The 26,709-nt window shown below is 39.2% G+C and overlaps 1 protein-coding gene across 2 annotated transcripts; it reads left to right on the forward strand.

Annotated features, from left to right (window-relative positions):
- Positions 1–3,018: 3,018 nt before the first annotated feature.
- On the forward strand, positions 3,019–23,544 carry LOC133621675 (phosphoribosyl pyrophosphate synthase-associated protein 1-like). 2 transcript variants are annotated; one of them, XM_061983930.1, is made up of 11 exons: positions 3,019–3,560; positions 8,919–8,971; positions 9,048–9,114; positions 13,305–13,477; positions 13,629–13,744; positions 13,863–13,918; positions 14,124–14,269; positions 18,894–18,944; positions 19,835–19,905; positions 22,897–23,043; positions 23,225–23,544. In XM_061983930.1, the coding sequence occupies exons 1-11, from the start codon at positions 3,397–3,399 to the stop codon at positions 23,381–23,383; spliced, it is 1,203 nt and encodes a 400-aa protein (XP_061839914.1). In that variant the 5' UTR covers positions 3,019–3,396; the 3' UTR covers positions 23,384–23,544. The 2 variants fall into 2 exon arrangements, with proteins under 2 accessions (XP_061839914.1, XP_061839915.1); XM_061983931.1 differs by lacking the exon at positions 18,894–18,944 and having other exon boundaries at positions 3,020–3,560.
- The last annotated feature ends 3,165 nt before the right edge of the window (positions 23,545–26,709 follow it).

Here is a 26,709-nt window from a genome sequence, read left to right on the forward strand (position 1 = left end):
TCTGCATTTGACCCATCACCCTTGATCACCCCCTGGGAGGTGAGGGGAGCAGTGAGCAGCAGCGGTGGCCGCGCCCGGGATTTAAAATGATTAATGGAATATACCCTTCAAAGGATTTTTTGAAACTTAAATTTAACATGGGGGTTGATGGCTGTTATATCTGTGGAGCTGTAGAGGATGTCAATCATCTGTTTGTGTAATGTGAGAGTGTTTTGGGAGGAGATCAGAGATTGGCTGAGAGACAAGTGGGTGGAGATGTCCCCATTCACTATAGAAGAGATCAAATTTGGTATTTTTTATTAAGTACTTATTAATGACTTATTCTGCATGGCCTTATTATACAACCAGTAAGCCATTAACTAAGAGTCTTCCCTCAATAACCTCAGAATTATTGCTTATTGGTAACCCTAACCCTTATATGTTCTCCTAGTGTACAAATAACTCTAAGTATTTGTTACTTTAATAAGCAACTAATTAATGGTGAATATGTTCCCCATACTAAAGTGTTACCAAAACATTTAAAGTGATTTAGTTAGCCCTTTTTGTCTTTTTTTTTCTTCATATTTTTCATCATTCATGATTGATTGATTGAGAAGTGTATTGACATCTTAAATTGAATCCATGTAATGCTTTAAAAAGGCAAATGGATGGCACAAAAAGCCAAAAGGCTTGTTTCCATTGTGGTCTATTAAATATTCATCACATTTGATACATTCAATAATAAAATATATATACCCTGTAACATGTATATACAAAATTACGTTAAAAAAATTGGATACATGATGTACATATACACAGTATACATGTCAGGTGATTTGAAAAACAATATACACCTCCCTCAGGAGGTGTTTAGGGCACGTCTGACCGGTAGGAGGCCACGGGGAAGACTCAGGACACGTTGGGAAGACTATGTCTCCCACCTGGCCTGGGAACGCCTCGGGATCCCCCGGGAAGAGCTGGACTAAGTGGCTGGGGAGAGGGAAGTCTGGGCTTCTCTGCTTAGGCTGCTGCCCCCGTGACACTATGTACATGACACTATGTACAGTGTGTGTGTATAGTATGTATTAGAATAGAATAGAAAGTACTTTATTGATCCCTGGGGGAAATTCAGCACCACAGTTCGCTCACAATAAACACTTAGGTATTTTTTACATGTGAATAATATACAAACCCCGTTTCCATATGAGTTGGGAAATTGTGTTAGATGTAAATATAAACGGAATATAATGATTTGCAAATCATTTTCAACCCATATTCAGTTGAATATGCTACAAAGACAACATATTCGATGTTCAAACTGATAAACATTTTTTTTTTTTGCAAATAATCATTAACTTTAGAATTTGATGCCAGCAACACGTGACAAAGAAGTTGGGAAAGGAGGGCAATAAATACTGATAAAGTTGAGGAATGCTCATCAAACACTTATTTGGAACATCTCACAGGTGTGCAGGCTAATTGGGAACAGGTGGGTGCCATGATTGGGTATAAAAGTAGATTCCATGAAATGCTCAGTCATTCACAAACAAGGATGGGGCGAGGGTCACCACTTTGTCAACAAATGCGTGAGCAAATTGCTGAACAGTTTAAGAAAAAACTTTCTCAACCAGCTATTGCAAGGAATTTAGGGATTTCACCATCTATGGTCCGTAATATCATCAAAGGGTTTAGAGAATCTGGAGAAATCACTGCACATAAGCAGCTAAGCCTGTGACCTTCGATCCCTCAGGCTGTACTGTATCAACAAGCGACATCAGTGTGTAAAGGATATCACCAGATGGGCTCAGGATCACTTCAGAAACCCACTGTCAGTAACTACAGTTGGTCGCTACATCTGTAAGTGCAAGTTCAAACTCTCCTATGCAAGGCGAAAACCGTTTATCAACAACACCCAGAAACGCAGTCGTCTTCGCTGGGCCTGAGCTCATCTAAGATGGACTGATACAAAGTGGAAAAGTGCTCTGTGGTCTGACGAGTCCACATTTCAAATTGTTTTTGGAAACTGTGGACGTCGTGTCCTCCGGACCAAAGAGGAAAAGAACCATCCGGATTGTTATAGGCGCAAAGTTGAAAAGCCAGCATCTGTGATGGTATGGGGGTGTATTAGTGCCCAAGACATGGGTAACTTACACATCTGTGAAGGCGCCATTAATGCTGAAAGGTACATACAGGTTTTGGAGCAACATATGTTGCCATCCAAGCAACGTTACCATGGACACCCCTGCTTATTTCAGCAAGACAATGCCAAGCCACGTGTTACATCAACGTGGCTTCATAGTAGAAGAGTGTGGGTACTAGACTGGCCTGCCTGTAGTCCAGACCTGTCTCCCATTGAAAATGTGTGGCGCATTATGAAGCCTAAAATACCACAACGGAGACCCCCGGACTGTTGAACAACTTAAGCTGTACATCAAGCAAGAATGAGAAAGAATTCCACCTGAGAAGCTTAACAAATGTGTCTCCTCAGTTCCCAAACGTTTACTGAGTGTTGTTAAAAGGAAAGGCCATGTAACACAGTGGTGAACATGCCCTTTCCCAACTACTTTGGCACGTGTTGCAGCCATGAAATTCTAAGTTAATTATTATTTGCAAGCAAAAAAAAAAAGTTTATGAGTTTGAACATCAAATATGTTGTCTTTGTAGTGCATTCAATTGAATATGGGTTGAAAAGGATTTGCAAATCATTGTATTCCGTTTATATTTACATCTAACACAATTTCCCAACTCATATGGAAACGGCGTTTGTAAATACAGTCTATTATACAGCATTATTCACTTGAATAATATAAATACAGTCTATTATACATTCAAGTACAGTCAAAAATGTATATTTGATATTGATGTTTAATACTCTATCTGTATTTTCTTTTCTTGATGTTGAAAGTGCTTTGACTTTTGTGGGAATTATAAATGTATGTTTATTGTTCAATAAAAAGAAAAAAAATTGCTGGTTGCCCTTTAAAATGACGTCACTGCAGTTTCCTTCACTGATTGGTCGGTGTCGTCAGCATGTTCTCGCCTCTGATTGGCTACCTCGAACATGACACTTTACTGCTATCGAGTCAATGCTGCGAAAGTTTACTTTCTGCATCACTCGACTGTTGCAACATTTGACCCAAGTGTGTGCAAGAAAAAGACATTGGCGGTGGGTGTAGAAGTTGTTGTTTTAGCCATTGTGGCGCAGTGAATGTTCCCATATTTCCTCTTTTCGAAAGTTCTCGCATAGTTTTTAGTTGCATTTCTTCCCGAGCTTGATTCGACTTTTTCTTTCACTTCCTATTATAGAGAGAGGGGGGAGCTCTACTTGTAGTCGAGTATTTTTTTTTCCGCCGAAAAATTGTGTGGGAAAAGTGAAGCCAAGAAGAAGAAGAAGAAGGGCGGTGTGTCCGAAGCAACATGCCGATTAGGCATTTCGGGGGTCACAGGTCTCTCGTGTCGCGCTCTAATTCGCCAAAACTCTCGTATGGTTACTCGAAAATGAACGTTTCAAGAAGCGGATACCGTGTTTTCTCTGCCAACTCCAGCACCGCCTCCGTGCAGCTGGCCAAGAAGATAACCGAGTAAGTACACTCCACCTCCATTGTTGTGATGTTTTTGTTGCTAGCTTGCTAACTGAAAGTGCTGTTAGCATTAGCATGAGGCGACCTGTCCTTTTCTTTAATTTGCGCATGCGCACTACTTCTCGACCCCGCAAACAACCTTCTGACTTTAAAAGAAGACCACGGTAACTTACCTTGCATCTCAAAAATAACATTTCCCTGGTATTTTGTAATAATTTTTATTTTCCAAAAAAATTATTAAATGAGTTTATCGGCTCTGCGATGTGGTGGCGACTTGTCCAGGGTGTACCCCGCGGCCCATACTTGCCAACCCTCCCGATTTCTCCAAGAGACTCCCGAATTTCAGTGCCCCTCCCGAAAATCTCCCGGGGTAACCATTCACCCGAATTTCTCCCGATTTTCGCCCGGACAACAATATTGAGGGCGTGCCGTGATGGCACTGCCTTTAGCGTCCTCTACAACCTGTCGTCACTTCCGCTTTTTCTCCATACTAACAGCGTGCCGGCCCAGTTACATGTTGTATGCGGCTTCTGCAGACACAGTAAGTGACTGCAAGACATACTTGGTCACACTGAGGGTGGCCGTATAAACAATTTTAACACTGTTACAAATATGCGCCACACTGTGAACCCACACCAAACAAGAATGACAAAGACATGTCGGGAGAACATCCGCACCGTAACACAACATAAACACAACAGAACAAATACCCAGAATCCCTTGCAGCCCTAACTCTTTCGGGCTACAATATACACCCCTGCTACCACCCAACCCCGCCCACCTCAACCCCGGCCCCCACACCTAAAAACCCCACCCCCATCTCCTGAATACGGAGGTCTCAAGGTTGGCAAGTATGACCCCGCCTTCCGCCCAAATGCAGTTGAGATGGGCTCCCGCGACCCCAAAAGGGACAAGCGGTAGGAAATGGATGGATGGAAGTTTATCGATACATCTTTCAGTTTTGGGTTGTAAAAAGAACACGGGTGTCCTAAGTGCAACCCAGAGTTAGTCATTATATTCTGAAAATTACATTTAAGATGTACACTATTTGCATTATCACCTCTAACACACAAGCTAAGAATGTTGATGTTTCGTTTAGATAATTTAGAATATATGGTAGTAGGTCTTTATTGTCATTGCACAAGTACAGCAAAACTTTGTGTTAAAGTTAAAGTACCAATGATTGTCACACACACTAGGTGTGGTGTAATTTGTCCTCTGCATTTGACCTATCCCCTTGTTCACCCCCTGGGAGGTGAAGGGAGCAGCAGCGGTGGCTGCGCCCGGGAATCATCTAGGGTGATTTTACCCCCAATTCCAGCCCTTGATGTTGAGTGCCAAGCAGGGAGGTAATGGGTCCCATTTTTATAGTCTTTGGTAGGACTCGGCCGGGGTTTGAACTCATAACCTACCGATTTTTAATTTTCCTGAGGGAACTCTCCTGAAGGAATCAGAATCAATAAAATACTATCTATCGATCTATCTCAGGGCGGACACTCTAACCACTAGGCAGAACAAACCCGCTCAAGATTAGACAAACAGTGTACGGGGTTACAGAACCGGAACGCTGATGGGTCGCCGCACGGCGCCCCGTAAAAGATGGTAAAAAGGTCAACGCTGGGGGAGGATGAGTACAAAAAATACAATCTAGACTGGGTTCCTAAGAGGCCCCAGTCTGGAGTGGGAAAAAACCTCCATAGCAAAGCACATATACATATTACAACGTACATCTCGAGACTAGCAACAGAGGGGAGAGAGTGGGGGCCGCGGTGGCAGGCTGCAGCTCTTCAGGCGCTGCCCAGCCGTCCACCACCCCTAAGGGATTTGCGTCAAGGGCGTTGATTGAGGGGTGGGGTATGTGTGTGCGGCGTATATTTTCGTGGATGCATGTGTGTGTGTAAGCCTGCCGCGTGTCTCTGTTCCGCGGCCTTGATGTCGTGCAGTCGCTAGTCCAAAGTCAACAACAACAGGTGTGTGTCCATGAGAGACAAGAAGGGAGTTTGTTGTGTCTTCGCCGCACTGTCCTTTGGGAGAGTCTCGAAGCCAGGGAAACAATCCAAGTTAGAAGGTTTTTTATGCGAGTGAAAATAAAATTAGCTTTTCACTCTAAATTGTCAATGACTGGTCCTCAGAATTCATCCTGTGGGGCAGACAGTCTAATGTTATCCAAATCACAAGAGTGTCCACAGTTCTTCCCGCATCCTCCAATCATTTGTGGCAGCTTTGGGGTACTTTGAAGACTGCCAGCAACTTCCAATTTGTCGACAAACCATAGCCACGCTTAACAAACCAGAGCAACGCTACATTGCTTTAATGTCCAAAATGTATTCAAGCCTTTCTGTATGAGGCCTGCTGTGGAACAACTCTGGATATAGTTTGCTTTTATGGTCACATTGTGGTTATTCTGGATGTTACAGTACTTGTCAACAATGCAACTGAAATAAGATGACTGTCATTCCCCATTGCTGATCCAAATAATACTATTAGAAAAAAATAAGAAATGCAGTAGTATCTTAACTTACGAGATTTATTGGGCCTGTGACTGAGCTCTTTACTAAAACACTTGTATCTAAAGTAAACATTTCCCATTTAAATTATTAAAATCAATTTAATTGGTGCTTGTAACGCCAAAGACAGCTGTGATCAGGGGTGAGTTTTTCCTTGCCCTTATGTGGGCTTTGTACTGAGGATGTCGTTGTGGCTTGTGCAGCCCTTTGAGACACTTGTGATTTAGGGCTATATAAATAAACATTGATTGATGATTGATTGATCTCAAAACACTCTTTAGATGAGTACTTCTTAAAGGTTATTTTTAATCTATTCCTTACTGAGTAGAGAAGGTAAAACAATGCTCCCAGAAGCAGCAGAGAGAACCATCTATCCATTTTCCATACCCGTTGTCTTCATTAGAGTCACTGGTGAGCTTGAGCCTATCCCAGCAGACCTTAGGTGCAATCACAAAGCACATTTAGACAAACGACTATTACCACTCACTTTTACGCATATTGACAATTTAGAGTCTCTGATTAACCTAACATACATGTTTTTGGGACGTCGGGTATTATTGTACGATCAAGTCCAAAGGTTCTCATCTACCACCCCCACCCCCCAACCAATGAACAGTATATTCCTTGTGTATGCGAGCATTCAAGACGGATTCCAGAGTGTCAACTGGGCGAGGCCCCAGAGGCAGGTTCACAGTTCAATTCTGCTTTTGTTGTCACCAAGCCAAACCTCCACTCAATAGTCTGCGGTAGTTACTGCTAATTATTGATGAACTCACATTGGAGTTCACTCGCACGCAATTTTGTTGCACAGCTTGAGGCGATTTCTAACATGTAAGCTTGCTCAAAATGTTGTGTGCACATTTCAATGCCGATGCAGTTTTAGTTTTTGAGTCTTTTGTCTTCGCAAAAGTGCTGAGTCATTAATACTCATCGTTTTGCCGATCTGTCTACAATAATGTAATTAAAAATTAGAAAATTGCGATTTGCAAGCTTGTAACCATGTATTGCTACATTAAAACAAAACAAATGAGAAGAAGTGTTCAAATTTAATCGAGTACACCAGGTTTAACAAAAGACAGTAAATAACAACCTTCAGAAACAGGTTAAAGTTATAAAGAAAAAAAGTAGATATGCGTGTTGGTAAGAGGTCAGTCCTAAATTGCCCTCATATACTTGTTCACCTACAAATTAGGAGTGTCCCGATTAGGGCTGGGCGATATGGCCTTTTTTTAATATCTCGATATTTTTAGGCCATATCGCGATACACGATATATATCTCGATATTTTGCCTTAGCCTTGAATGAACACTTGATACATATAATCACAGCAGTATGATGATTCTATGTGTCTACATTAAAACATTATTGTTCATACTGCATTAATATATGCTCATTTTAAACTTTCATGCAGAGAGGGAAATCACAACTAAGTCAATTTAGGAAAAGTGTATTTATTAAACAGTTATTAAGTAGTGGCACAAACATTCATGTCATTTCCAAAACAGAAAGTGCAAGATTGTCAGAGACATTTTAAAACAAGCTATAAGTGCACTTTTGTGCATGATGTCACTAAGATGACATATCAAAACAACACTAAATTAAAGTGCACTTTTTGTACAGAACGCCACTACAATAGTTTAAAACAAATAAAGTGCACTTTTGTGCATGATGACACACAAGATATTTCAATAAGTGTCACATAAAAATGAGCTGCATATCAAATAGTATATGTCCTACGGTGTTGATGTGGAAATAGTAGCTTTGGCATTTCGTTGGTGTGGCACCGAACGGAGATGTTGACATATTCCCGCTTGAAGCCAAACCACCGTCAGAAGATGGACCATGTGCTGTTTTTCTTGGGAATTAATTATTTCTCCATTTGTTACCAGATTCGCACCTTCTTTCTCTCGTATTACCACTCAAACCACACCGTTAGCTGTTAGCATCACAGCTAACGTTACCATGTCGCTACCTGTCTGCTCCGCGGGAGCGTGTGACGTTGCTCACGTGACAGTATGTGACGTATGTAAGAAGGTGCGCTTGTTTTAAGTGTCTGTGAGAAGGAGAGACAGGAAAGAGTGAGAAACGCATGCAGTTTAATGCCCCGCAGCTAAAAGCAACTGCGTGAGAACGTATACTCGAATATCACGATAGTCATTTTCTATATCGCACAGAGACAAACCCGCGATATATCGAGTATATCGATATATCGCTCAGCCCTCGTCCCGATGCAACTCTTTCACTTGTCATATTCATACCAAGATTAGAACCTTGAGTATCGGCCGATGTCATTACGATATCAGCAAGAATCATAGTACCGTATTTTTCGGACTACAAGTCACAGTTTTTTTCATGGTTTGGCCGGGCTCCAGTGCGATTTATATATGTTTTTTTCCTTCTTTATTATGCATTATCGGCAGGTGCGACTTATACTCCGGTGCGACTTATACTCCGAAAAATACGGTACATCCTTTTGATAATATGTAGTGTGGGATGTTAGAAAAAACTTAAGCAAGTGAAATTACCCAGAGAACATGGTATGATAAACACGAACCTAATGACAGACTTATGCTGTCTTTAAATCGAACTGGATGGGTAATTTGTTTTTTGGTGACACCTAGTGGCCACAATAATTTATGAAGTTAAGGTCGTGGCGCAGTAAATTAAATGATGCACACACATTTTTTTTACTTGATATGTTCTAATACGATACAGCCTTGGATGTTTTCTGCGTAATCTTGCTAACTAACTAACAAAACCGTAATGAAAATATAACCACTTCAGTTGAGGTGAAATTAAATGAATCATTATTGTTTGTGGTTTTAACCTTCTTCTGCTTGTTTTTTTCTTAGACGCTTGGGTGTAGAGTTGGGCAAGTCGGTTGTATACCAAGAGGCGAATGCAGGTCAGGCTTGGTTAGAAAGAGAGAGAGAGATCTCATCCACCATCATCTTGAACCCACATTTTTGGGCTGTTTACAGAGACCAAAGTGGACGTGAAGGAGTCTGTTCGTGGACAAGACATCTTCATCATTCAGACCATTCCCAGGTGAGACCAAGGAGGTCTTCATGTCCATGTTCTGAATCCTCAAAAAAAATTTATGAAATAGTGCATTTCAACACACACTAATTGAAAGAGACAGAGGCACAAAATAGGGTAAAATTGATCAGCCATGCGGAAAATCCTGGAATAGCCTTGCTGTCTAGACTGCTACATAAGCACTCTTTCAGCTGATCAAAATTACTTGCCTAATATTTCCAATGCACTCTAAGGCAAAAGACAATTAAATGTGTAATCTATAGCAGGGGTGTCCAAACTACGGCCCGTTAGCCAAGTGCGGCCCACCAGCGTCTTTAATTTGGCCCGCGAGACAGCAGGAGTTCAATAAGCAATTTGGTCGGGCGTGGTGTTTCCATATTACATGCAAATAGCTAGCGATCTGATAGCCATCTGGTGGCCATTAAGAGTAACTAAAGTTTTGACCATTCATAATACTTTCATGAAATTACAGCACAGCTATTAATTATATGTCACAATGTAAACAACCTTGCCTAGTCATGGTGCAGAAAAAAAATGCAACCAGCACAAAAATTCGACAAAGGTGATAACAGCCTGCTCACTGAACTTAGTGTATACTATAAAACAACCTCCTATCACCATAAAAAAATCTAAATTTCACTAATTTAAATCCATTACAAGTGATGATGGGAAAAATGCAACACACTGTATCCACACTTATCCATGAATGGCACATTTTAGCGGCTTAATATTTGATTGATTACAAAACTTTTAAGAAGGTCGTCCCACATGTAAACAAGGTAGGAGTTGAACTTTTCACATAATCTTAATAACCATATATATATATATATATATATATATATATATATATATATATTATATATATAATGTATGTAGGTATACACTCATCCATACACACATATATATATATATATATATATATATATACATACATACAGGGTTTCACCCAGCTTGAAATCTACATGTGGTGTGGGGAAGTGGTTAGAGGCGTAGTCATTGTAATGCCATCACACCATTTGCATGCATAATTGTTGATGATGCATATATATTAATGCTAAAAATAATTTACATACATTTAAAAATAAGTATAATTATTAGTAATTATTTTACTAGCATATTTTTGTTATCGTTTTTGCTCTATTTGTAGAATTGTTGTTATTGTACAATAAAACACAGGCTGTATACTAGCGTCCGTCTTTCAAGTAGGGGAAGCTATTTTCCATCTATTAATTATGAGCACAGTCTCCAATAACAGATAAATGATATAAACATGCTTGATTTTAAAAAGAAAACTTCATTTAAAAAATGATAAATATCTCCATATCAACAGGAACAACGGAATGAAAGTTGAAAAGTGCTTTGGGTGCTTTGTATTTCAAGATTGCTGATTCGCTCTTTTTGCTGTCAATCAAAAAGGGATTCAGCCCAGACAGGTCATCCAATCATCATGCGGAAGCCCGGCGACTCCCTTTCAATCACTCTTATTTATTTGATCAGCGTCCGTGGGCGGGACAAAGTCGAGTATTTATCCAATGATTGTCTTGTTTGGTTGCAGCACTGTGATGCTACCACGTCAATGAAAAAAGTCGTGCCAACTGTCGCCAAAGTAACTAATTCTAAAATAAAGTTAAACACATTCTAATGCATGTAGTCAATGAAATGCAAACACAAAATAACATATTTGACGACTTTTTTTAATATATTTTAGGGGGAGCTGAACTTCCCTTGCAGTCTTTAGCAATCGCCACTGCTGTATATCTCGTGAACGTGCGACATAATTAACTGCCACAATCGTTGTCATGAGTGATTCAGGAAAAATACAACGATTTGGTGAGATTTGTCTTATTTCCAGCGTAGAAGCAAAGCCAAAACTGTGAGCTAATAAAGTGACTGCAAATAGCCTGGACAGCAGCCGTGAGACGGTCAAACGTCACTTTTAACGTCATCAGCTGGTACATGTTGCTGTGTTTACAGCATTTTCAGAATAGTAAGTTCAAATGAAAGCCTGTTATTCTATTCTGTTTAATACGTAGGCAAGCTAGCTGCGGGCTACAAACAACATACAGTATTTTGGAAAAAAGACCTTAAGTATTTCCTACATTTCGAACAGACATTGAGAGACACATAACACTGATTAGTTAGTAACTATGTACAGGATACTATGATGATTAAATAATAGTTAGTGAACTGACGTTGTTTTCAACTACAAGAAAAAACATTAAGCTCTACAAATTTCATAATATAACCTCAGGTGTATTTTCTGACTTTTTTGCATGCTTGTTAATAGAATTTTACATTACATTTTCAATGATGATAATACTAGTAAAGTATCTACAAAAAAACCTTTAAATTCTGTGGTAGTTTTCATGGGACATGTAAGTGTCAAAAAGACATCCAAAAGAGGTTGGTAGATGAGAGGTCAAATATAACGTAACATTTATTTTGGGGTTTGCATGGCAGCACTTAATGCTGATAGAAATGTTCTTTGTTTTCCTCAATTTTCCTCATTTTTTTCTCAAAAGGTGCGCTCACACTCCAGTGTATGCCATCTACTGTACAGTGTTGTAATGACGAGCTGCTTTCACAGAGCGAGGGCATAACAGGTAGAGATGGGAATCTTTGATTACCTGAACGACAGTTAAATTAATTTTCACATTCACTAAATTAATGGAAATGTCTGCAAGACTGGAACATAAGTGCTCTCGATAAAGGAGCTGGTCGTATCTCTCTGTGAGGTGGCTCGTTGCAGTCAGACACATTTTAGAACTGTCTGCATTACTTTATTTACAATAAATAATTGAATATTGATTATTCACGTTTACTAATCGATTTTATAATCGTCCATGTCCGAAATGCGATGTATCTAAAAATCGATTATTTCCCCCACCTCTAGTGCCAAATCTGAACTGTGGCGGGCCACCACAAATAAGTGAATGTATGGAAAACATTGTGTACCCAATTATTGTATAGTCACCCACTCCAATCTGGAAAAAGTGAAGTGTAACCACCTGGCCTTAAAGGGGAACATTATCACCAGACCAATGTAAGCGTCAATATATACCTTGATGTTGCAGAAAAAAGACCATATATTTTTTTAACCGATTTCCGAACTCTAAATGGGTGAATTCTGGCGAATTAAACGCCTTTCTATTATTTGCTCTCGGACGTCACATCGGGAAGCAATCCGCCATTTTCTCAAACACATTACAAACACCGAGTCAAATCAGCTCTGTTATTTTCCGTTTTTCGACTGTTTTCCGTACCTTGGAGACATCATGCCTCGTCGGTGTGTTGTCGGAGGGTGTAACAACACGAACAGGGACGGATTCAAGTTGCACCAGTGGCCCAAAGATGCGAAAGTGGCAAGAAATTGGACGTTTGTTCCACACACTTTACCGACGAAAGCTATGCTACGACAGAGATGGCAAGAATGTGTGGATATCCTGCGACACTCAAAGCAGATGCATTTCCAACTGGACTGGACAGATCAGCTTTCAGGAAAAGAGAGCGGATGAGGGTATGTCTACAGAATATATTAATTGATGACAACTGGGCTGTCTGCACTCTCAAAGTGCATGTTGCCAAATGTATTTCATATGCTGTAAACCTAGTTCATAGTTGTTAGTTTCCTTTAATGCCAAACAAACACATACCAATCGTTGGTTCGAAGGCGATCGCCGAATTCGTCCTCGCTTTCTCCCGTGTCGCTGGCTGTCGTGTCGTTTTCGTCGGTTTCGCTTGCATACGGTTCAAACCGATATGGCTCAATAGCTTCAGTTTCTTCTTCAATTTCGTTTTCGCTACCTGCCTCCACACTACAAGCATCCGTTTCAATACATGCGTAATCTGTTGAATCGCTTAAGCTGCTGAAATCCGAGTCTGAATCCGAGCTAATGTCGCTGTACCTTACTGTTCTATGCGCCATGTTTGTTTGTATTGGCATCACTGTGTGACGTCACAGGAAAATGGACGGGTGTATATAACGATGGTTAAAATCAGGCACTTTGAAGCTTTTTTTAGGGATATTGCGTGATGGGTAAAATTTTGAAAAAAACTTCGAAAAATAACCCTTCTGAAATTGTGATAATGTTCCCCTTTAAAAAAAAGATGTCGGTTATACCTGTTTTTGAAGCCAAATATTGCATCCAGTCGCCTGCCAAGAGCTGTCAGTAGACTAGATTTATGTGCTTTTTTGGCAGAGATGTCAACACCGCCATCATGGAGCTGCTGATTATGGCGTATGCCCTAAAAACTTCCTGCGCGAAGAACATCATTGGGGTCATCCCGTACTTTCCGTACAGCAAGCAGTGCAAGATGAGGAAGAGGGGCTCCATTGTTTGCAAGCTACTGGCGGCCATGTTGGCTAAAGCTGGTATGTGCACTCGCTTCTGCATCGGTGTGACTGATTAAAGTTGCAACTAAGTGGTGTAACTGCACTGCATCACACCGAGGGGTGTATTTTTTGAATATTTGCACAGTGTTATGTATGCAGTTAGTTCAGTTTAATCCTTCCAATGTTGCAGGACTGACTCACATTATCACCATGGACCTGCATCAGAAAGAAATCCAGGGCTTCTTTAGTTTCCCCGTTGACAACTTGAGAGCTTCACCCTTCCTCATCCAGTACATCCAAGAAGAGGTGCATTACATTGGAATGTTGTCCATTGGTGAACAACAGACAGTTAATGCAGTTGTATGTTATGTACAAGACAATGTAAAGTAATACCGATCGTTTTGCTCTTTCCCACACTTCTCAGATCCCAGACTACAGGAATGCTATCATTGTCGCAAAGTCGCCGTCGGCTGCGAAGAGGTAATGACACAGGTTGCAATGTTGACGTCATCCAGTTTTGCATATTTTTGTTTGATTTCTTTTCCTTGTGCTCTCATAGTGGATCTTGTCTTTGCTGTTGTCGATTTCTTCTGTTCCAACATCCCTCTGCTCTCTTTTTGCCTTGCCTATGTGTGTGTTGATACACGTCATGTTTGTCAGTCCCTTTGATTCTCGTGTGTCTCAGGGCGCAGTCCTACGCCGAGAGGCTTCGGCTCGGCCTGGCCGTCCTGCACGGCGCTGCTAACAATTTAGAGTCGGGCATGAGCGATGGCCCCACCTCGCCCCCGCCGTGTCGCCCCAGCGCTGGACACCCCGGCCTGGAGCTGCCATGTAAGACCGAGAACGTGCACGCCCACACACTTATGTACAGAATGTTGCCATGACATGTCAATCTTCCATGAGTGATGAAATATAACCCTAAAGTTGAGTCCTCCCCATACTTAAAAAAAGAAGTCAAACAACCATCAGTCAATAGTTTGGGTCTTTACGCAGATAAAATACTATCTGTTCAATTACTGATACTTTGCATATGGGCCATTTCACCGAATCTGTGCTATTTGCTTGTTGTAACTCTCTTAAAAGACCTATAGTGTCTTTCAGTGATTCTCAAACTGTGGTACAAGGCTCCATCTAGTGGTACGCCAAAGATTTGATTCATTATTTAAATACTGGGTTCCTGTTCAAACTGTGTGTAATGTTACAGTGGCCAAAAATATTAAATATTATTAAACCTCTACCTTGTTTTAATGAATACTTAGGCCCACTACGCTACTGTATTTTACTGTTAGAGTAGTACTCGGAAAGTCAAGTGTTTCTGTAGGTCAGGAGTCCCCAAACTATGGCCCGCGGGCCGTATCCGGCCCCCCAGCATCCAAAATCCGGCCCACAGGAAGTCCCAAGTTAAAAAAATGTTTTTTTTGTTTTTTTTTATTTTAATTTATTATTTTTTTTTTTTAATGTTTCCTTTCTAATCCATTTTCTACCGCTTGTTACTCTTGGTGTCTCCTAGCCGCTCAGGCAAATCATATTGTCTAAAAATGAATTTTCCCATAGATAACGTGACAATGTTAAATGTTGATGAACATCAATGTTAATTGATGTTAAATGACAAAACGGATTATAAAGACAATGTGTTTATATATATATATATATATACACAGCCTGGACCCCGGCCAATTTTTTTTAACCCAATGCGGCCCCCGAGTCAAAAAGTTTGGGCACCCCTGCTGTAGGTGGTACTTAGTGAAAAAAGTTTAAGAACCACTGTTCTAGATGACTGAAAATTCACTGACCAGTTCTCTGTATGTATTTTTTGTTACTGAAAATGAATCTGGCTCTCATTTCCCATTATAGCAATTAGTTTTTGAGTCAGGCTGAAGAAGGAGTCCTATCGGGTTCTTTTGGCTCATGGGACTCCTGAGGCAGCAGACAGGTACCGACAGGCCAAGCGGTGTGCGGCTTCAGCGGTCGCGGAGGCAAAAACTCGGACATGGGAGGAGTTCGGGGAGGCCATGGAAAAAGACTTCCGGATGGCTTCGAAGCAATTCTGGACCACCATCCGCCGCCTCAGGAAGGGGAAGCAGTGCAGTGTCAACACCGTGTATGGTGGGGATGGTGCTCTGCTGACCTCGACTGCGGATGTTGTGGATCGGTGGAGGGAATACTTCGAAGACCTCCTCAATCCTACCAGCACGTCTTCCTATAAGGAAGCAGGGCCTGGGGAATCTGTGGTGGGCTCTCCTATTTCTGGGGCTGAGGTTGCCGAGGTAGTTAAAAAGCTCCTCGGTGGCAAGGCCCCGGGGGTGGATGAGATCCGCCCGGAGTTCCTTAAGGCTCTGGATGTTGTGGGGCTGTCTTGGTTGACAAGACTCTGCAACATCGCGTGGACATCGGGGGCGGTACCTCTGGATTGGCAGACCGGGGTGGTGGTTCCTCTCTTTAAGAAGGGGAACCGGAGGGTGTGTTCCAACTATCGTGGGATCACACTCCTCAGCCTTCCCGGTAAGGTCTATTCAGGTGTACTGGAGAGGAGGCTACGCCGGATAGTCGAACCTCGGATTCAGGAGGAACAGTGTGGTTTTCGTCCTGGTCGTGGAACTGTGGACCAGCTCTATACTCTCGGCAGGGTCCTTGAGGGTGCATGGGAGTTTGCCCAACCAGTCTACATGTGCTTTGTGGACTTGGAGAAGGCATTCGACCGTGTACCCCGGGAAGTCCTGTGGGGAGTGCTCAGAGAGTATGGGGTAACGGACTGTCTGATTGTGGCGGTTCGCTCCCTGTATGATCAGTGTCAGAGCTTGGTCCGCATTGCCGGCAGTAAGTCGGACACGTTTCCAGTGAGGGTTGGACTCCGCCAAGGCTGCCCTTTGTCACCGATTCTGTTCATAACCTTTATGGACAGAATTTCTAGGCGCAGTCAGGGCGTTGAGGGGATCTGGTTTGGTGGCTGCAGGATTAGGTCACTGCTATTTGCAGATGATGTGGTCCTGATGGCTTCCTCCGGCCAAGATCTTCAGCTCTCACTGGATCGGTTCGCAGCCGAGTGTGAAGCGACTGGGATGGGAATCAGCACCTCCAAGTCCGAGTCCATGGTTCTCTCCCGGAAAAGGGTGGAGTGCCATCTCCGGGTTGGGGAGGAGATCTTGCCCCAAGTGGAGGAGTTCAAGTACCTCGGAGTCTTGTTCACGAGTGGGGGAAGAGTTGATCGTGAGATCGACAGGCGGATCGGTGCGGCGTCTTCAGTAATGCGGACGCTGTATCGATCCGTTGTGGTGAAGAAGGAGCTGAGCCGGAAGGCAAAGCTCTCGATTTACCGGTCGATCTACGTTCCCATCCTCACCTATGGTCAAGAGCTTTGGGTCATGACCGAAAGGACAAGATCACGGGTACAAGCGGCCAAAATGAGTTTCCTCCGCCGAGTGGCGGGGCTCTCCCTTAGAGATAGGGTGAGAAGCTCTGTCATTCGGAGGGAGCTCAAAGTAAAGCCGCTGCTCCTCCACATCGAGAGGAGCCAGATGAGGTGGTTCGGGCATCTGGTCAGGATGCCACCCGAACGCCTCCCTAGGAAGGTGTTTCGGGCACGTCCGACCGGCAGGAGGCCACGGGGAAGACCCAGGACACGCTGGGAAGACTATGTCTCCCGGCTGGCCTGGGAACGCCTCGGGATCCCCCGGGAGGAGCTGGACGAAGTGGCTGGGGAGAGGGAAGTCTGGGCTTCCCTGCTTAAGCTGCTGCCCCCGCGACCCGACCTCGGATAAGCGGAAGAAGATGGATGGATGGATGGATGGGTTTTTGAGTACTGGGTAGATAACTAACTGCACTTGAAACACCCCTTTCCATCGCCAGACTCGATATGCCGGTCCCTCTTTGTGTGACAACATCTACAGAACTGGAGCCTATTTCTCAGCATAGACAGTGTGGATAAAGGCTAAGTTTAATTTTAGGAAGTGACAAATGCTGGTTTTCCAGTGTTCAAGGTAGGGTTAAACAATATAAATTAGCTGACAATAGAGCGTTTCATACTAACTTTATATCATGATAATGCATGTTGATGACCCATTTTAGTTGTCCTGTCCTGAAAATTTGGCAGAGACAAGCGATGTTGACGCTTGACGCTCCACAGTGCAAAGCCACTTCTAAGTCAGCAATAATCGCTTCCACGGCGGCAAATAAACTACGTTTTTCTTACAAGTATCATCCCTTTGAGGACGAGGAATAGCTAAGCATGGTACACTACACACCGTAGGCGGATACAATAAACCATGCTAACAGCAAGCCCATGGTCTTTAATGTAAACAAAATGGGTGAATCGATTCACACTGTAACGATATCAAGTATAAGCCGTATAGAGTTGATACTACAATGATTAGATCAATATTTTTATTATCACAACATCTTTTGTTGTATTTTTTATTGATAACAAGCTTAGCCAACTTTAAGGACGGAAAACAAGGGATTTAAATCAGTGCTAATCGTAGGAAATTATTTAAATATTGAATTTATATATTACACCGCCATCCTGTGTTTTTGTCTGATTTATAATTGCGGTCAAAAATGTAATCATTCAATGCTCTTGAAAATTTGAAGTATCAGCATTGGTATGACCAATACTGCCCCTGTAACTACTTGGTATTGGATCGACACCTAAATTTGTAGCATCACCCAACAGTAACGTAAATGATTCAAACAACAGAAGAGTTCTTATTGCATTTTAACAGAAGTGTAGATGGAACCATGTTACAACAGAGAGTAACCAGGTATTAACAGAAAATTAGCAAGTAGATTAATAATAGTTTTGAGAAAATAGTACAACCGGAATTTACGCAAAATGTTATTGCACATGTCAGCAGCCAACATGGGAACATTTGTAACACGTTTTAAAATATATTTTAGTTATTTGCATACCAAATAATAAAGATATCGTGATATTTGTCGTTATCGCAGAAGGCTGCAATATATATCGTCCTATATATTTTAGGCCGTATCATCGAGTTCAGTGATTCTCAAACTGTGGGGGCTTCATCGAGTGGTACTCTAAATAATCACTTTATCAAATATTCAAACACAGTGTTACTGTTTTTATTGTGTGTAATGTTACAGTAGCCAAACATATTAAATATACTTTTAAAATAAAACCTCTGCCTTGTTTTCTAATAATATTTAGGTCTATTTTTTAGTTTTAATGTTGGTCATTAGTGTGGTACTTGGACAGCCAAGTGTTTTCTGAGGTGGTACTTGGTGAACAAAGTTAGATAGTTCAAGGTAGTTTAGTTTGATTGATCAAATTGTATTTATTAAATATGCAATGTAAAGGACACTGCTTCACGGAAAAAAAAGAAGTCTGGGGACACAAATGACATCTATTTGTTGAAATGGCCCAAATGTTTGTGTTTTTAACTGCTCAAATGTGCCTTTCACTACATTATTTACAGTCTTATTGTGTTGTTATTTACAGCCAACACAGGCAGCAGATCTCGTGTCCCATTTCCAGGGATTGAGCTTCCAAGTATGATCATGCTTAACGCCTGAATCCATTTCTGTCTCTTGTTGATTGGGGACGCTTCCCTGCATGGAGCTTGGAATGTGTTACCTCTTCACGCCCTTCCTAGACTTTTTGGCAAACATGAAACTTTAAAAAAAAACTGTTTAGTATCTGATACATAAGAAAAGCGGTACGTCTGCGGTGATAGAAAGGTTGCTTCCACATGTACCTGCTTGTTGAAGAAATTCATATTGAACATTGGTAGTTAATGGTAATATTTTAGAAAAAACATAGCCCTAGCAGAGACATGCACTAATAACTGTTATCGTGAATCAGCTTATTGCAGTTTATCAGTAAGTACTAACTACAGTAAAAAAAATTGTTTAAAAGTAAGGCTTTGTGTCCTGTCAACATGTGCGGGTAATGTTCTTTGCTGTCTGGAGGGGATGCTGCCATAGGTGTGGTGGGTTGCATCGCTTGCGTCAATGATTATTTGGTATCCCTTAATTGACTTCAGTGATAAGCATTAACCCTAATCTCTCACTTGCTTATTTGTGTAATTTTGCACATCCTAGAAATACTGTTGGATTCCAAATAATGATCGACTGGTTCTTGAAAGATAAGCGCTTCTGTGGACCATCACTTTATAAACCTTTAAAATGATAATATGGATGAAAAATGAGTGCAAATCAGTCTGGTTTTTTTTTCTCCATAAAATCCTATGTTTGTGCTCTGTGTGTGAAAGCGGCAATGATGGGTTTAAATAATGGTCTTGCATGCTGTTATTGCAGGTTTGAACCAAATTTCTTCTCAACATGTCTTTTTTTTTCGCCCTGTGGAATCTGCTCCTTGTTGCTTTTGCAATGTTGCCATCTTTTTTGGGGGGTAAATGTGGGTGTTCTTCTGTCTTTTAGTAATGATGGCCAAGGAGAAGCCACCCATCACTGTCGTCGGAGATGTGGGCGGACGAATCGCCATCATTGTTGTAAGACTGGATTTGACTACTCCCTAAGTATTAAAATTAGCTTAGCAATCGATTCCTCCTTGTGGAAATCAGTAGTATACAAACAAACTGTATTACAACTTCATTGTAAATTTTAAATATAACTAATACTCCCGTCATATTCAATCAATCAGAACTTCATTTATATGGCACAACACAACAACACTTTTTTACTCATTTTTAAAGGTAAAGAAAGAAAACGCACACTCGTCACCATTGACAATAACAAAACCTGGAAACACCACATTTAAGACATCCGCACTGGAGAATAATTAAGAATGAACATTGTGTAAAAAAATGATTTAAAAAAACAAAAAACTAAGTTATTACAATTTTAGTCTCAACGTTACAGTATGAGAATTGTTTTTAAAACAGTAAGTTTAGGGTTGAAAATAAACTGCAATATATATTTTATATGTTAACATTTGTGCTGTCAAATGACTAATTAAAAAAAAATCAGATTATCACACTTTTTAATTTGAACAAATCACAGGTAATTACATGCATGCATAGAATTTATGGAATTAATTATTTAATTTAGTCAGAATGTATAGTTGTGGATGCACAGTATAGTTATAGGTTGCAAAGGTGTACTGTACTGTCTCAATTATAATTTTTTTGGTTGAGCTAAATTAAAGAGGCTGTTTGCAACTTGCTTAAAGTAAAATTGTTCAAAACAAAACATACAACAATAACATTGCCAGCTAGCTTACATTACCATGAGTGGTTTAATTAAACATATATATTTTTAAAGTGTCTGTATTATTCACACTACCGGTCAAAAGTTTTTGAACACCTCATTTGTAGCAATAAGTAATTAGGCCCCAGTATTTATCTGGTATACAAAATATAACCACAGTTTTTAAACTGAACTTCCTTTGCTGCCAATGTTATTTTTTGTACACCCAGCTACTGTAAGGTACACAAGTATTTGGACAGTGACAGTTTTTTTTAATGATTTTTGCCATTTAGAGTATACAGCACCACCATGGATTAGAATCAATTATTAAATAAATCAACATGCAATAAAAGTATAGACTTCAGAGCTGTGACCAAAATATTTCAGGAATGTACAGCACAGCACTGAGTTTGCCCAAACACACACTGAAAATATAAAAACCTTTTTAACACTTGGATGAAAGTATTATTCAGTAAATGGACATATTTAAATTATGAGTATTAAACAATATTAATATATTTACAATTATCTCGGTTGAATCACTGAAAATGAAATGGATATCATAAATTATAAAAGGTAAATGCCATATTTTTGTCAAACCTTTTATATTAAAGGTAAAACAACACTTTAATCTCATGGAGATTTGTTCCAAATTCCCTTTGGTGTTATACACTGTCAACTAGGCAACAATCATAAAAAAGTGTCGCTGTCCAAAAGTTTCTGGACCTTACTGTTGCTAGGTTCACAACAACATTGATAGCAAATGATGTAAAAATGTGGTTATATTTACTGAACCCCTCAAATGTTTTGACATACTTGCTGCTACAGTATATGAAGTGTTGTAAAACGTGTGTGTATCATCAGAATGATATATGTATATATATATATATATATATATATATATATATATATATATATATAAAATGTGTGTGTATACAGTATATGTATGGCTGTGTGTGTGTGTATATATACTGTATTTGTGTGTGTCTACGTATATATATATATATATATATACACACACACACACACACACACACACACACACACACACACACACACACACACACAGTGCATCCAAAAGTATTGACAGTGCTTCACTTTTTCCACATTTTGTGATGTTACAGCCTTATTCCAAAATGGGATAAATAATTTTTGTCATCAAAATTCTCCACACAATACTCCATAATGACAGTGTAAAGAGTTTTTTTTAAAGGTTTTTGCAAAAAAAAAATTCTTTTCGCACCGTATATCATAAATAAAATTGCTCGTCTGTCCGAGGAATTTTTCCGTTAAACTTTGCTACATCGTTATCATTAGCGGACCATACACAAATCTAATGCGCACGAATGTGTATGTGTTAAACATGGCCACAGTTTATTACATGTGTAGTCATAACATGTGCATGCCGACAGCCTTATTTCAAAATGGAATAAGTTCATTTTTGTATATAAAAATGTACACACAATACACCGTAATGAAAATGTGAAGTGTTTTTTTATTGTTTTATATTTTTTATTTTTGAAAGAAAACAAATCACATTGGGTGCCAGGCATAATGTTTGTAGGAAATAAAGCAGCACTCATCACCAGGCCAATACCATCCCTATAGGGAAGCACGGTGCTGTGGGGATGGTTTTCTGCGGCAGGAAATGGGAGACCAATTAGGATAAAGGGAAAGATGAATGCAGCAATGCACAGAGACATCCTGGATGAAATCAAACGCTTCACATCCAACTGCTTAAAGATAGGTGTGCCAAGCTTGTGGCATCGTATTAAAAACAGACTTGAGGCTGTAATTACTGCCAAAGGTACATCAACAGTAGTAAAGTATTGAGCAAATTCTGGCAATGCTTATGTGCAAGTGATTTTTTTTATTGGTTTAGTTTTAACGAATTTTGAAAACTTCACATTGTCATTATGGGGTATTATTTTCTGTAGAATTTGGAGGACAAAAATAAATGTCTTCAATTTTGGATTTAGGCTGTAACATAACAAAATGTGGAAAAAGTGAAGCACTCTGAATACTTTATGGTTGCACCATGTAATGGCATATTTAAGTGGAAATTGGTGATGCATTCATTAATAATAACAAGCACCACTCTGATGGCTAGTCTAAGTTGAGGATACTAAAAGGCTGATTAATAACAACAAACCCCTTCTGTAATTATGTTAAAATAGCTGGAAATGTTCTGTGCTGATTAGAAGAGTCTTAAGTACTCATTTAATGATTGAATGTTCCTGTTAGTAGCAGATTCAGAATGATTCCAAGAAACGGCACAATGTGTCTTTTCTCAGGACGACATCATCGACGACGTGCAGGAGTTTGTTGCGGCAGCAGAGATCCTGAAGGAGCGAGGAGCCTACAAGATCTATATCATGGCCACACATGGCTTGCTGTCTGCAGAGGCGCCCAGACTGATAGAAGAGTCTGCTATTGATGAGGTGAAATCCCGCTCTCATTCCTTCCTGTTTTACTGCACATCCAGGGCAAATATGTAAAACTATGTAAATTAGGTTCGCTTTTAGAAAGCTCTGTAATTACCGTTGAATGGTTATCCATGTATTTTGAGCAAATCTTGACAAGCGGGCTGCTCAAGAGCTGTCTGTGATGTGGCGCCCCCAGGTGGTGGTGACCAACACCGTGCCCCATGAGGTCCAGAAGCTGCAGTGTTCAAAGATCAAGACGGTGGACGTGAGCATGATCCTTGCCGAGGCCATCCGTCGCATCCATAACGGAGAATCCATGGCCTACCTGTTCCGGAACATCGCCGTGGACGACTGAGGCAACCGCACACACCAAATTCCACTCAAATCATGAGCACACCCGTTCAACTTGTGTGGAACTGTAGGAACATTGCTCCTGTAGAAATGTTATGTATCACTCACAGCATCTCACTATCCTTTCTATATGAACCAAAATAAAACTGAACTTCTCCGGTGAAACGTTGTTTTGAATCATGATTGGCACAATTAATCGGAAAAAAGAAATATCAATAACTATCATTTTTTTAAATTACTAAAAGAATATCTTAGCACAATGCTGTTACCTAAATAAGTTTAATTATTCAGGAATTAAATTGTATAAACACACCGTAAAATCACATATAAAATACATTTTTACAATTAAATACATCCATAAAAAATATTTTGGCATAGTCCAGTTACCTAAATTACTTTAATAAGGAAATATATTTTATGGATCTTAAAAGTACCTGTAAAATATTTTTTTATGATTAAATTAATAAACAAATAAATTCCTTAGCTCAATCCCACTTCCTACATTAGGAACTAAATGCACCAGAACATCACGTATACAATATTTTTCTTAAATTAAATGCATAGCTCAATATAATTTTAGCACTGTTTCGTTACCTAAATTATTTAAGAAATATATTGTATAAACTCAATGTAAAATCACTTATGTACACAATATTCTTATTTTACAATTATATAAATGTATAACAAATATCTTAGTACAGTCCTTATACCTAAATATTAGTTTAATAACTAGAAAGTAAATTGTATAAATGCACTGTAAATCTTAAAATCACCTGTAAAATAAATGTTTACTATTAAACACATTTATAAAAAATACCTTAGCACAGTCCTGTTGACTACATTAGTTTAATTAGGAAATAAATTAACCATAAAATGACCTGTCAAAATTTTTTTTTTTACAAATTTATTTATATATGATACATATCTCAGCACAGTCATGTTATATAAATTAATTTTGTTTGTAAATTACATGAATATATAAACAATAGCACAGTCGCGTTATCGAAATTAGTTTAATTAAATGGGAATGAATTGTATAAGTGGGTAGTAAAATAGCCTGTAAAATATTTTTTTGAATGACATAGATATATAAAAAATATGTTTGCACACTCCTAATACATAGATTATTTTTTAATATTTATTATGTTAATACAGTTTTTTCAGTCACTGTAATAGAATAAAGATAAATGCTTTGTGGCTATATTTCATGTGTTTGCTAATACCATGTTACAAACTCAATTTGACCCCCTTACTCCGATGCATCATCTTCGTCTTCGGAATTTTGGACAAAAATGAAATAAAGTTATACAGTATAAATACTCATTCATAATAGTTTATTATGAGTATTCTCAAATTTTAGAGTTGTAAAAAAATTATATATATTTTTGAGAGCGTTGCAATAAGCAAATAGCACCGATTCGGGGGAATCACCCAATGAATTAACACCTTTAACTCTCGGTTGCAGTTTTTGGTTTGCAGCTGCCTGTTTAATTCAACGCTTGCATTCCATTTGTAGCCAACTTTATTCAACAGTACAATTGACAAAAGTTTGTTTCAAAGTTTTGCACTGACAAGATTTTATCACCATGTTTTAATCTGCTATATTATACTGTATCACATTTAGACAAATAAGAGTGCATTCCATAAGCTCCTGTGTTTATTTTATAATATGTCCTGCATTTAATGAGCTTCCTCAACTCGGTAAATTATTGCACAGGAAATGAAGCCGCAATATATATAAACACATTGCAAGCTTTTTTAACGGCGTACATGCAGTGTATAATTACTATTTAAATGACTCCTGTTACATGGAATAGAGGCAGTTCATTATTCCCAAACGCATCAAAGCAAATGCACTAATTTCACTTTGGTAGCAGTCATTTTTAATCATAAAGCAGAAAGAGAATACATAAATAGACATGTTTCCATTCAGGCTAAAGATGTGTGTTAGCTCCCTGACCCTGAACTTGTTCCAAACGCCTCAGAGTGACTTGAATCAGCTGAGGAGCTTTGACCAAGTCCGGGGGCAAAGATTAATCCTGCGTATAAACATTCAAAGTAATTCAAATTAAAAAACAAAATGCACAAAAAATGTGACAAATACCGCCAGCCACAAGTCCGGGTTGCCCGCTTTGTGAAGACACTCGCCACACACCTGTGAAGCCAAGTGTGAGCAGACTGCGGAAGACAGTTTAAAAGTGGACCGAAAGAGGAACTGCGGACTAACGTTTACTCGGCCATTTCCTCAAAATAAAACAGGAAACCTGCGTTATTCTAATCAATGTGGAGTGGGTTGAGTGGTGTTGCTGGTTCCAGCACCATCTCGACACAGCAGGTCACGATTAAAATAGGAGTCTGCTTCGCATACAGTTCACCGTCACACCTGGCAAACTATCAAATGATAGCTTTCATAAAGCCGCATAATACAATCATATTTTTATACAAATGTCACAATGCTCAAGGGTTCTTCACTTCTGTCCAGGCTTGTCCCCTTAATTAGAACTGAGAGGATATGAGACGATGTTCTATTCCTATGGTTAAAACCAGGGCCGGCTCCAGGCATAAACACTCTATGCAGTGTTTTGTGTGTTGGGGGGACAATTTTCCACTCATTAAAACGTCATGAATTAGAATTAAAGCTTTTAACTGCCTCTTTCAAATTACATTTACATTTACATCTACAATTACATATGAGCTTCATAATATACTATATGTTATGTAATGTATATTGTACTCAGTTCCATATTCTAATTGTATGGGTTTCAAGTTTGTATGTTGCTATGTACACCCAAATAAAATAGAGTTCAAAATGTGTGTATATACACATGTACATGATACGTATGTATGTATATATATTTCTATATATGTGTATATATGTATACACATATATATATATATATATATATATGTGTATACATATGTATATGTATACATATGTATATATATATATATATATATATATATATATATATGTATGTACATATATATATACATATATATATATGTGTATACATATATATATATATGTATGCATATGTATATATATATATATATATATATGTATGTACATACATATATATATATATATATAAATAAACATACATATATGTATATACATACATATACAGTATGTATATACATATATATATATATCTATATACATACATATACATGTATGTTTAAATATATGCATATACATACATATATATGTATATACATACACATATATATATATATACATATATGTATGTACATACATATATATATATGTATATACATATATATGTATGTATATACATATATATATGCATATATATGTACATATATACA

Source organism: Nerophis lumbriciformis, linkage group LG25 (assembly GCF_033978685.3).
Source record: "Nerophis lumbriciformis linkage group LG25, RoL_Nlum_v2.1, whole genome shotgun sequence".
Taxonomy (NCBI): domain Eukaryota; kingdom Metazoa; phylum Chordata; class Actinopteri; order Syngnathiformes; family Syngnathidae; genus Nerophis; species Nerophis lumbriciformis.